This window comes from Cygnus olor, chromosome 8 (assembly GCF_009769625.2).
Source record: "Cygnus olor isolate bCygOlo1 chromosome 8, bCygOlo1.pri.v2, whole genome shotgun sequence".
NCBI lineage: Eukaryota > Metazoa > Chordata > Aves > Anseriformes > Anatidae > Cygnus > Cygnus olor.
In genome coordinates this window covers 8,832,350-8,844,991 of record NC_049176.1, presented here as the reverse complement: position 1 = coordinate 8,844,991, position 12,642 = coordinate 8,832,350, and the positions used below count along the sequence as shown (strand labels likewise).

At 51.6% G+C, this 12,642-nt stretch overlaps 1 protein-coding gene across 1 annotated transcript; it reads left to right on the top strand.

The window, feature by feature from the left end:
- The first annotated feature begins 54 nt into the window (after nt 1-54).
- On the top strand, nt 55-10,723 carry UHMK1 (U2AF homology motif kinase 1). The gene is given in 9 exon segments (XM_040565960.1): nt 55-455; nt 1,145-1,437; nt 4,208-4,399; nt 4,792-4,854; nt 4,856-4,887; nt 5,449-5,525; nt 8,766-8,864; nt 9,804-9,892; nt 10,386-10,723. Coding segments are annotated over 9 exon segments (1,293 nt in total). The 5' UTR covers nt 55-154; the 3' UTR covers nt 10,533-10,723.
- The last annotated feature ends 1,919 nt before the right edge of the window (nt 10,724-12,642 follow it).

Here is a 12,642-nt window from a genome sequence, read left to right as displayed (position 1 = left end):
GGGAGCGCCGGGCCCCGCTCCGCCCCGTTTCCGCCGTCATGGCGGCCGGAGCCCGGCGGCGGCGGCGGCGGCCGAGCCCGGCTGCGGGAGCCGGAGGCGGCGGCAGCGGCGGCGGCGATGTGAGGCGAGGCTGAGGCCGAGGCGAGGCGGCGCCATGTCGGGCTGCGTGTGGGGCGCGGCGCCGCCGCCGCCGCTGCTGCTGGAGGCGCTGGGCCGGCTGTGGGAGGTGCAGGCGCCGCTGGGCAGCGGCTCCTCGGCCTCCGTGTACCGGGTGCGCTGCTGCGGGGACCCGCGGGCCCCCCCGGGCGCCGTCAAGGAGTTCGTGGCTCCCCCGGCGCGGCCCGGCCCCGCTCGGCGCCCCGCCGCCCGCCCGGCCGCCGCCGCCGACTGCGCCGAGTACGGGTTCCGCAAGGAGCGGGCCGCCCTCGAGCACCTCCGCGGCCACCGCAACATCGGTAACGGCGGGGGGACCCGCACCGAGCCCCGGCACCGCGCCGGGGGAAGGGATGGGGGCCTGCGGTGGGCAGCTGCGGGTGGGGACGGCGATATGGGGCAGCCGGGGGTGGGGATGGGGACCCCGAGGCGGGCGGCAGGGGACGGGGACAAGGACGTGCCCTCCAAGGTGGGCAGCTAGGGATAGGGGCAGGGACCCCGAGGCGGGCAGCTGGGGACGGAGACATGCCCCCTGAGGCTGGCAGCAGGGGACGGGGGCAAGGACAAGGATATGTCCCCCGAGGTGGTCATCTGGGGACAACAGGGACAAGGACGTACCCCTTGAGGTGGGCAGCAGGGGACAGGGACCCAGAGGTGGGCACTTGGGGACAGGGACAAGGGCATGTCCCCAGAGGTGGGCAGCTGGGGACAACGGGGACAAGGACACGTCCCCCGAGGTGGGCAGCACCCCCCGGGTGAGGCAGGGCTGCTCCCCTCCCTGCAGGCTTGCCCACTGCTGATTTTCATCAGCTGCAGAGGGGGGACAGGGCTGGCCGTCCCCTGTGGCGTCCCTCTGGTTGGGAAGGGTTCCCTTGAAGAAGCAGCTGCCTGCTGCAGGTCCCGGGGTCTTGCCGGGGGTGCTGGAGAGGAGCGGAGTGCAGTAATGGTGTAGCTGCCCGTTACCGACGCCTGTCGCCGTGTCTCGCCGCAGTGACGCTGTACGGCGTGTTCACCAACCACTACTCTGCGAACGGCCCGTCTCGCTGTCTCCTGCTGGAGCTGCTGGACATCAGCGTGTCCGAGCTGCTGCTGCACTCCAGCAACCAGGGCTGCTCCATGTGGATGATCCAGCACTGTGCCCGAGATGTTCTGGAAGCCCTGGCTTTCCTGCACCACAAAGGCTATGTGCACGCGGACCTCAAGCCACGCAACATCCTGTGGAGCGCGGAGGAGGAGTGCTTTAAGCTCATTGACTTTGGACTAAGCTTCAAAGAGGGGAATCAGGTTTGGAACGTGCTGCTCTCGGAGCAGTTTGCTCTCTCTTGAGTTGCGCGGATCTGTGATGCTCTCAGCTCCTGGGTGAAGGAGCGGAGATGACCTGATCAGGATAGTAGCTGAGCTGGTGCTGAGGGTTTCCTGGAAGGCTAAAATGTGGTCTGGCCCGTGAAACAGAAGCCAGTGTTCCCGTTCTCCCTGCGTGTCTCTGGTTACTGTTGATGTCAGTCCTCGTGCTACCCACAACCGTAGATTCCAGAGTTAACGATTCAGCTTCCTGGAAAGTTTGCTAGTTTTCATGTGGTCAGATGAGCGAGAGCTGCCAGATCTGTAGGATCTCTTTTATCATCCCTTATCGTATGTAGTAGTAATCCAGGCTTCGCCATCGGTCAATTGCATTATCTCTAGTGGCGTCCTTGTTCTTGTCTTTACTTTCATCCTATCTTCAGCAGCTTCCCTTTTTAAGTCTGGATGTTTCTTTCCCACGTGACTGGGTTGACCAAAGCCCTGATTGTGGCTAGGCAGCGTCTGTTCTGTCCTGACGTGGACAGATCTGTGCCTGTTCTGCTCTGCTCTTCCTGTTCGCTGAGCTTTCACTCCCTCTTCATACTGTCACTTGTTTATTTCGGTGATAACGGGTTTTGTAAGTTTGTCCTTTCCCCTTTTATTCCCTTCTGTGGCCTCCAGTGAAAGCAGAGGGACTGTCTACAGAGAGCCTGGGGAGGTTCTGCTGTTGGCTTGACAGAATTTCCTTTCATCCCTCCCTCTCTTAGGAACCTTCTGTGAGGGGTATCAGTAAAGCTTTTTATCAGATAGCCCTGTAGCAAATCATCCTTTAATCACTGGGCAATGGGCAGTAAGTCGTAAGTGAGCTATGACTCTTCTTTACACACAGTGTCCTGGCTTCTCCTTGCACTCTTGTCATCTAAGAGGTTTTCAGATTTTTTTTTTTGACTGTTTTACCTGGTATTGACAGTAAAGCTCGCTGATCTGCGAATATCTGAGGACTGCGTGGGTGACCTGTCCCTGAATGGTTTAGTACAACATCAGATTTTAACGTGTGCGCTCCTTAACAACTCCTCCGTGTTGTGCTTTGGTCCTCCCACTCTCTTGGCTGAGCACCGTTTCGTGCTGGTAATCTGCTGCTGTCTATCAGCAGAAAACACTCTCCTCGTGTCCTGTGTCTGGGGCAGATATTTTTTTTTTCTTCAGGTCTGTGTTTTGCTGCTCGCTCTGGGAGTTGCCTCATAATACTTGATCGTGCATTTTATTTGCTTCGACTGTTCCTTCCAGTCTGCCTTCTTTGGGCTGAGTTTCCTTCTCTGGTTCCCGTAAATATGCTGCCTGTTGGGGTGAACCTTCTGACCCTGCTTTGAATACCTACTGGCTATCAGCCTCTCCTCCCCGCCCCTGCCGTGTCCAGCTGCGTACATGTATGAATTCCTTATCTGAGTCAAGACCGTGTTCCTTGCATTTGGGACAACTCTGCTCAGCTTATTCTTGCATAACTTTCTGCAGTTACTGTTTAACAGGGACTGGCTGTACACAGAGCAAGGTCTCAGCCACGCGAATCTCTGAAAATACTTCAGATAGCAGGAGTGAAATTCCCTCTCTCTATTTTTGCTGGTGGCGTTGACCACGGCGTTTTCCGTGTCTCAGAGTGTTGTTTGGTGGGGCTGCTAAGCTGCCGCTTTCACCATGCTAGAGGTTTTGCTCTGTGCTGATTGGAGGCAGTACCCTACTGAGCAATTTGTGTATCTATTTTTTTGGTTTATGAAACAATTCTAAGCTCTGTTGCCTAAAAATGCCTTTTGTAGTCTTTATTTCCAATTGGAGAGCCAGCTAATTTTGGTTTGAACATATTCCACGGCTAAGAATTCCCAATCCTGTGCCTTCTCCAGGAAGTAAGCTTGCATATTCTTCTGTCATTCCTCGAGTCACATCAGGGCATTTAAAACGAGCCCTCCTATATCAGAAAGACCCAGCATCCAGTTTATCATCGGGCATTCGGAGGACTTGACAAAACCGCGGCCGACTGATCTGGCATCGGCTGTGAGCAGGAGGTCGGACTGGAGACCTTCTGAGCAGCCTCTCCAGTCAGCCCTTGTGTGATTCTGTGATTTTCCTGTTTTCTTTTAATCAGACAGTGTGTGGGTATTTGCCTCTGCCAGCCACAGCGGCTGAGCAGGTATTGATTGCTGCAGCACTTCCCTCTGCAAGGGGAGAGGAGGAAGAGGCGCGTGGGAAGCGCCTTTGATAATTTCCTTGTCTGAGTGGTAGATGCCTGCTTTGTTCTTTTAATGTTGTGTTTCAGAGAACAGCAGCACTTGAGCAATGGAAGCTGTTACTGATCCTCACTGCTCATTCTGAGCGCTTTGTGCTCTCGTACAGCTGATGTGGGAGCGTGCTGTGGGTGCACCGCCCTCATCCTGAAACTTCCAGTGTCCTCCGTGCTTGCACAAGGTTAACAGGCCAGTCCACCGTGACATCCAGCCACTTCCTCCAGGCAGTGCTGTCGTTCAGAGAGCTCAGATGCTCGTGGGATGGCTGCTGTTTAGCTAGATGTGTTCTCCTCCATTTTTTTCCCCCTTCATCAACACAGCAGTACAGCAAGCTGAACTGCCTTCTAACACGACTGGCTGTACGATGCTTTCTGTCAAGTCAGCAGCGGTATTTTGGTGACCCGTTTGGACGTGCCTCTGTAGACTGATTTAAGGTTAGGGCAGAGAGCCTGTATCTGCAAAATTAACCTTTTTTGTGTTTGTTTGGCCTTCTGTAGGATGTGAAATATATTCAGACAGACGGGTATCGGGCTCCAGAGGCAGAACTGCAGAACTGCCTGGCACAGGCAGGGCTCCAGAGCGAGACGGAGTGTACCTCTGCTGTGGATCTGTGGAGTCTGGGAATCGTTTTACTGGAAATGTTCTCAGGAATGAAACTGAAACATACAGTCCAATCTCAGGAATGGAAGGTGAGTGAGAACTGCTGTGGGCGTTCTTGCTTATGCCAAGCAGGTCCTCCTGCTGCTTGTGTGCACCTTGGATTTGTAAGGTAGCACCTGGCAACTAGAGAGTGTTTCCTTGATGTGTCTGTAATCCTATTGTCCTGGGAATTAAGGTTTCAAAGCCTTAGAGACCTGCCTGCCCTGTGGGACTGACGTGTCTGAACACTGCCTGTGTTCAGGCTACTGAAATCCTACAGCTCCAGGATTCTGTGTTCGGAGCCTGTGTCTCCCCAAGAATTGGGAAGTTAATTGTGCTGGCTGTAGTGCCGCGCAGACAGAGGAACGACATACATGGATGATGACTGCTATTGCACTACTATTTCCTTTCATCCCTAATTACCACTTATTTTTCTTCCCAGGCAAACAGTTCTGCCATCATCGACCGCATTTTTGCCAGTGAAGGGGTGGTTAATTCAGCCATTTCCAGCTTATCACCTCAGAGACCTTATCAAAAGGTATCTTCCTGCATTTACTAAGCGTTGCTTAAAGATGTGCCCTGTGAAGTCTTGCGCCTTGGAGCCCACACCTACCACTTTTTTTTGATGTCCTTGCCGCTATGCTAGTCACAAGTGCAAGCATTAGCTATATTAGCTGTGCTTTCATTAGCCCTGTATTATTAGCTGCTCCGAATCCCATTTTTGACAAGATGTGGGAGCTTCTTGAAGTACGATCACTTTTATGAGACTGCATGCGTGTCTGAGACAGGAGCAGAGTGGCCTGGAGAGGTGGAGCTGGAACATGTAGTGTTCATTGTGAAATTCTAAGTGAGCAACTTCCATAATTTGGTGCTGAAAGACATCTCAAAGCAAAACCTCCTGTATTATGTACTTGAAACGCTCTCAAGGGATCCTTCTGGTGTGCTTAAGCTGTGAATTGGAAGATGTGCTCTTGACTGTTCTCTTTGTACCATAAGCACCCGAAAGATAGGCTATTCCTCGGTGCTGGCTTCCAGCCCAAGTTGAATTTGATGCAGGAATGTCTCATGCAGGAGCATAAGGATCTCTCTTCTCTTGCAGCATGCTTCATTGTGACCAAGGAAAGCGAGCCTCCGCTGAAAAGGCTTTATGCAGCCCGTTCTTCAGCATTCCCTTTGGTAAGCTGTGCACATCGGCCCTGCTCGCAGCTTTGTCCGCGTATACTGGGAGCAGCAGGGGTGTGCAGCTGCTTCTGGTTCTGTCCTCGCTGCTGCTCCGTGGTGTTGTGGCACTTGTCAGCCCTCTGGTACCACGGCAGACAGGTCAGAGTGTTGCCCTTGCTCTCAGAGCTACCCTGTTCCTGTGGCCGTGTGGGCTGCCGCTTTTCCTTGGTGGACTCCCTCTAAATCCTGCTGAGATCAAACTGACCAAGGGTGTGCTGACAACATTATTCAGCTGGGGGGACAGACGTAGACAAGGCACTTAGCTGGCATTATGACCCTTAAGGTGCTTTTCAGGAGTGCTGTGCTATTTATGGGAGGCTGGTGGCTTTTACGATGCCGAGAGTTTCCCGGTTCGGAAGCTGGGAATGGGAGCAAGCAGGGCAGTGGCTGGTGGTTGCCTCTGCTGCTGCCTCCTCCTTGCAGGCCGAGCAGTCCCAGTGTGTTCTGGTGCTGGAGCCTGTCTTGGGGCCTGTCCAGGAGAGTGTGAGCCTACGCTTGCAGTGACAAAGGTCACGGAGGAGGTCAGGGCCTGCCTTTCCTCACGTCCGCGTGGCAGGTCAGACAGTTGTCACTGTCGCTTTGATCTAGCACTTTCTCTTCAATTGAGGAAAAAGGTGGTGTTCCCCAGGACTGCGTGTTCCCCCAGAACCCCCCCATGCAGACTGCAGACTGTCAGCAGAAGGTGGGCAGGGCCTGCCCTGTTTAGGCTCATATCCCTCCCCATTTTCTGTTCCAAAAGCTCCACAGTAGCATTCTTCAGAGATTGCTGGCTCTCAGAGGACCGGCAAAGAGCTCTGCATCCAGCTTTTCTGCAGCATAAATCAACGTTTCAGGCATCCAGCTTCTTGCTGGGCTAGTATTTTCTCTTTGGGCCTTGCTTTTCGTAAGCTGCTTGGTGTAGCTTGCAGTGAAGGCTGTTAAATATCACATCTTCCGAGGCTGCATCTAGATGTTGGCATCCCTTTGTATTGGCAAAGGTAAGCAGCTCATCCTGGTTTTAAAACTTCTCTTGCATTTCAGAAGCTGGGGCTGTTGTAATCAAAGCCACTTTCCATGGAAGGAGCTGAACCTTTCTGCCAGTTTTGCTTTAGAGCAGAGGGAATAGTGTTTTGGCAGTACTTCCACATCTAGTTTTAAACACACAGACCTCTAACTGTACCTTCTTGTACTAGAAAGGTGCTTCTGTGGTTAGTGCTACAAGTTTATAAAACAGCTTCGATTTTTCTTAGTTGCTGGTTCTCTCCTTTGCCTAGCTTACACGTAAGCGTGTCTGCACAAAGAAGCATTTACTGTTGCTTTCCTAGGAAGTCAGAATGTGAGCTGTCATTACCTTTCGCTTGGACACAGTTATTCTGTTTAGAGCAAAGGCAGCTGAGAATGGCTTTCCTTGCTGTTTACAGCCAAGACGTGACTTTCCAGTTACTCAGCTTCTTTCCTGAGCTGCTTGTAAGCTGCAGCCAGCTGTGTCGTCAGTGCAGTGGGCGTCACCTGGGACTCTGAATGGGAGCAGAGGTGCTGGGCAGAAAGTTTGTCCTAGGACAGAAGGGTGTTGCAAGAAGTGCCTTTGTCACTTGGTTATAGGAAGATAGATGGCTCCGAGTTGTAGAGGTTGGTTTGTCTCCCTTCTCTCAAAAAGACACGTGAAAGGAAGGACAGATGTACTTGAGTAAAAGGAGCCGCATGTAAGGCTGAGGCAATGGTTAAATGTGCTTTCAGTTCGCTGTTTGTCTGATGCTATCTCTTGGTTGCCAACAGCCCTAAGGAAGAATGGTCACAGCAGGTCTCTTGGAGCTGACTGTGACACCTCTCTTTGAAGAGATGTTCCTGAGTGCTGTCTGGGCATCGTCTAGATAAGGCCTTTCATCCTCCAGGCTTTCCATAAGGGTTTCTCCGTGTCACGTGGTAGAAGGTTTACAGTGTGTGTACTTGACTATCATCTCCTCTTGCACTGTAAAATCAAGGTCGTGCCTGTGCCTGGCAAAGATGTCAGCTCCTTGATGCGCGTTGTGTGCTTAGCTTGGAAAAGTGTTTCCAAGGGAGTAATCACCCGCTGTCTTTGCAAAGCTAGTCAGAAGGCTCAGGCTGGAGAACCGGAGCCATTTCTTCCCTTTTCTCTCCCGTTTCGTTTTCAAACGTGAGACCCATGAGCCCTGCTGTTGTGTTCAGCTGCTGTAGCTTGCTGATACAAATAAAAGTGTGTTCATGCTCTTGAAGCACTGCAAGTTGGACTCCCAGATCTTAAATTGACAGACCTGCTGGTCCCTTTCAGGAACATGAAATCGAGCTTTTGTTGTTGAAATGGCATCGTCTGTCCTTGCTGCTTTGAGTTTCTAGAAGTCCTGAGTGTCCTCCCAGATTGTGGTTCTCGTAGTCTGACATTAGTCTGGCCACCTCGTTGCACAGGAGGATCTGTGCAGCACTGCTCCAAGTCATCGCGGAGCTGCCTGTTCTCTTCCAGAGCCAAGGGTCCTGTGGCAGGGGGCTTTATTTCTGCCCGTTGTAAACTTGTTCACAGGATCAGTGCTCACCCACTTTCCTCTTGTGGCACTGACTTAGTCTGTAGCACGGCGTTAAGTAGCTAAATATTTTTCCCTTTTTCTGTTGTAAGGTTGTATGGTGATCTCAAAACCGCATGTTGCAGTTGGATTTTGAAGGTGGGGTTTCACATGGTGTTTAGGGAAGAACCCAAACATAACCTAGAGTCATCTGAGGCTCATGCCTTCATATAGCTTAAGAACTGAAGTTACAGAAGCTCTCTGGCCCATTTCCAGCTTGTCTGGTACCAGTAACAGGAGGAGCAGGTTACACAGTGGTTCTTTCATCTTCTTGCATTGCCATATACGTAAAAGATAGTTTGCTCAACTACTGCAGCCCTTGAGGTCACGTCAAGTTCTAAATGTGAGCTAAGCAGACATAATTCTAGTCTTAATTGCTCCTAGCTTTGTAATTTTAAAAGCAATTTCAGGTGCTAGCCTCGGTATAATTGCAGAGTACACTGAATCCTTTGGGAGAGCCTGTTAGCACACAGGCAAAGATAAGTTGGAAAGGGGGAAAATACATTACCTGTAAGTGCAGGTAATGATGGAGCAAAGTAAAACTATTGCAAAGAGCAGTCAGTTCTTGTGTATGTTGAGTCAGCTTCATGTTTTCTTGCTCCTTTGATTTCTTTTCTCTAACTCTGTGGGTGTCAAACAGCTCCCCATATCGAAGATTTGGTGATGCTCCCCACGCCTGTGCTGAGGCTGCTAAACGTTCTAAGCGATGCTTCTCTGCAGAGCGAAGAAGAATATGAAGGTTGGTGTGTGCTGTGCAATTCACATATAGCAATGTCATCTCACTGTTTTATTACGATTTGGGGGTGAGAGAGCAAGCAGAAGAGCTATTAATAGACAAAAGAGTAGTAGCCAAAGAGCTTCTCAGCTGAGTTCTGATACCTAGAGGGTCAGCTACACCAACAGGGAATAGGCTAAGACTGAAAGATTGAGCCAAAGAGCAGAGCTTGTAGTGAGATCTTGAAGGATCTCAAATTTTAAAGAAGGTTGATTTTAAATTTCCTATCTGGTTAAATGCTCACAGAGCTTGTGATGTATTTGTGGCTCTGAGCTGCTGCTGAACATGTACAGGGCTCTGTGGAGCCCAGGAACAGGATCCTCAAAAGTTTGCTGGCTGACTTATCCAAGTTCTCAACAGAACTGAAAAATCTTGTTCGAGTTCATGAACAGTAGCAAAAACTATACTCGGTAGGTGGCAAGGTATGTCTGTGGAATTTACGTGTCTGCTTGCTCTCAAATCCAAGTGAGCAGCAAAAGCTAGGGAGCTCTGGGGATATGAGTTTAAAAGGCCGAGTTCTGCTCGCACAAAGAATAGTTTGTAGCAGCTACTTTGATTCCTCTACTCCAAGTGCAGCAGCCAAAAAAAAAGTCACGAATTCTGAATGTTTTGGCTACTGGAAGACTTCGTGAGCAAGAGGCACTCACTGTCTGTGTGCTTCCGAGGCCTGGTGTCAGGGATTCGCTGCCTGCGGGTCTGTCCCTGGGCCTCAGGTCAGACGCTGTCCTGTTATGTGGCTGTTGAGCAGCGTCAGCCTCTGCGGTGGCAGTCCTTGATTATTTTAAATCGAGAGGAAAAGACTGTGTTGACTGAAAGTTCTTGAGGTGTTCATCTGGCCTTTTTTTGCTTCTTGGCAAACCCTAGTTTGCAATGTGAAAGACAACCGGCGCTTTTCTCTCTCAGATATCCTGGAAGACATAAGAGAGGAGTGTCAGAAATACGGACCGGTGGTTTCCTTGCTTATTCCAAAGGAGAATCCTGGTAAAGGCCAAGTAAGTGAACGGAGGGGGAGGCCGTGTAATTCCCACGGACGCTGTGTGCTGCAGGACTGCTGCTCAGCTTCTGGAAGTCTCCTGGCTGAAAACAGTGCTAAAAATAGCTGGTCGTCTTGAAGGACAGCGCAGGTTCCTCCCCGGTTAGGCAGGGTTCCCTAACCTGGGAGGGCCCCGGACAGCTTTGGGAGAGGAGCCGAAACAGGGGAGAGAGGGGGAGAAACCAAAGGGTGGCAGAGGAACTGTCGAGGATGTCGAGCATCATCATACATTTTCCCACCATTTACCAGACACGCTCCCTGCAGAAATGAGGAGCGAGAGTTAAAATTGCAGTTCAGACATGCATCTTCTTCCTTTTTAGCTCCACTGCTCTGGACTCAACTGAGGATAAAGGGGAAAAATTTGCTCAGGAACTGTTGCCTCAGTCGCAGGGGCGGGAGGGAGCGGGTGGCGTGCTGCCCCGGAGGCTTTACTTTTCCTCTCTCTTTTTCAGGTCTTTGTTGAATATGCAAACGCTGGTGATTCCAAAGCTGCCCAAAAAATGCTGACCGGAAAGATTTTTGATGGCAAGTTTGTTGTGGCTACGTTTTACCCACTGAGTGCCTATAAGAGAGGATATCTGTACCAAAACTTGCTGTAGGCAGTAGCAACAATCAGGAGAGTTGTCTCGCTCCTCTTCCTCACGTGTTTTACAGTTGAATGTACAAAAGAGCTTCCTAGCCCTGCTTCTGAGTCATCTGTAAAGAAGAGATGCGAAGGACTAAGACGGGCTTTGAAACCTTTACTGCTGCTTTGTGATGTGCAGAGGAGGCCTGGATGGCTTTAAGCGTGTGCTTGTGTGTGTGTCGTGCTTGCTCGTTTACATTAGACGCGTGGCTTCGCCTGCCCCGGCAGGCGCTCGGGTGCCGAGGGTGACCGTGGGAGCCTTGGAGGCAGAGCAGGTCTTGGCAAGCACTCGGAAGCGATGGAAATAAGACCGCTGAAACCTCGGCCTTAGCGCCTGGTTTCGCTCAGGGGAAAGCAAAAGGCTCTGGCTTTGAGTCTTGGCGTCCCCCAGAGCAGAAGGCAGCGGTGAGATCAGATCTGCCGAGCCTGCGGCGCTGCCCGGTCCCCGAGGGGAGCCGCGCGTCTCTCCTGGCACAAACGGCGTGCTGGGCTCGGGGAGCGAGCCGTGGTGAGCGGAGCTTGGGTGCGTGGGTGGGCAGGGGCTGACTGGCTGGGGATAAACGCCCTCAGAGCGGCGCCGGCCTCAGTCCCAACACAACCTGGGAGCACTTTGTAGCCTGAGGTGATGTGAAAGCTCTGTCGCATGGAGTCATCTTTCTAGCCTGTACCCTGTGCTGGCACTGACGCTCTGAGCTCTGATGCCAAATCATCTGTATGTGAGTGTCTGTAGGTGATGTTTTTGGAAAGGAGCGTGACAGCGCGCAGTATTCTTTGTGTCTCAGCAGGACTTCTGCCTGCGAGTCTTAGGAGAAATAACAAATATTTATCTGTTGTAGGTTCCACGCTTGGCTTTTCCGTGTTGTGCATTTTATTTTTGCATTAACCCATTAGACTTGTTGTAGATTAGAAGCACTGACACTTTTGGTCCTTCAGAGGTTACACAAAGGGCCTGAGGCAATCTGAGATCCTGTTTGGAAAGGGCTGGGCCGGTAACCAGACTTACCTGGCCAGATTCACGTCTTTCCCAGTGTCGGGGCAACAGCCACGGTGGGTTTTTGGGACAAGAACCTGGGCGAGCAGCATCCCTGCTTGCTCCCCCCGAGCGCTCTCCCTGCTCACGTGGCTCTAAAGCGCAGGCAGAAGATCTCTAACACTGCTGAAATACTTGAGGGCAGCTGCCTAAACTGCCTCTGACCTTCCCTGGAGTAATAACCCCAATTACCTTGCAGTTTACTTCCTCGTGGTTTACTTCTCGCGTCTAGCTGATGCTGGACTTGCTGGAATCCTGCACTTAAGTGGTCCTCTTGGTTTTTGCCCTGCGTGCGTGCGTGCAGCGCGTCGGAAGAACCGATGCCTGTAGTATTTCACGGGTGTCCGTGCTGGCGTGGAGTCCTGTCTACTATTGCCCTTGCCAGACTTTCCCAGAAAGGACCAATCTCTTTGAATTTTCCTGTCGCCTTTGAGATGGTAGATTTTCCAGGAAAAAAAATGATGATAAAAATCCCGCAGTGAGTTTTAAGGTATGATTTGCTGGTCGGGCTGTTCCCAGAATGATGCTACTTCGGTGTACATAGCTGTGAAGCAGCTTTGCATAGCTGGGGTGTGTGATTCAGTGCTTTTAAGTTAACTGTCCTTGCGGTGAAGCACCTTTAGTGTCTGGAAGGAGTTGGACAATCAGTCGGGTGAGGGTTTTTTTTTCTACGTGAAGAGCAGCGTTGAAATTGCTGACGGTACTCTGAACGTGGCTAGATAGTGACCGATCTCCTCAGCTCTAGGTTTTTGCTGTCTCTGGCAGGCTTTGCCACCGATAGGAGCGCCGTGGCCTAGAAATTCACGTTGAGTGCCACTGTGTCGGCAGCACTAAGCTGGCTGCACACGTGCCTCAGACCCGAGGGCTGATTCTCAGCTGAAGACGAGAGCCATGCCAGGATTAATCTCTAGAGGGGAGCTACAGCCTGCTCTCGCAGCACAGTGAAGTTGTTCTGCCAGGATTTGGCTGGGGTTTTGTTCAGCTGTTTTAGTAGGAACTGCGTACATCTGCAAGATGCAAACCTCTGCCACTGTGTTTTCTCTCTGGATGCTTG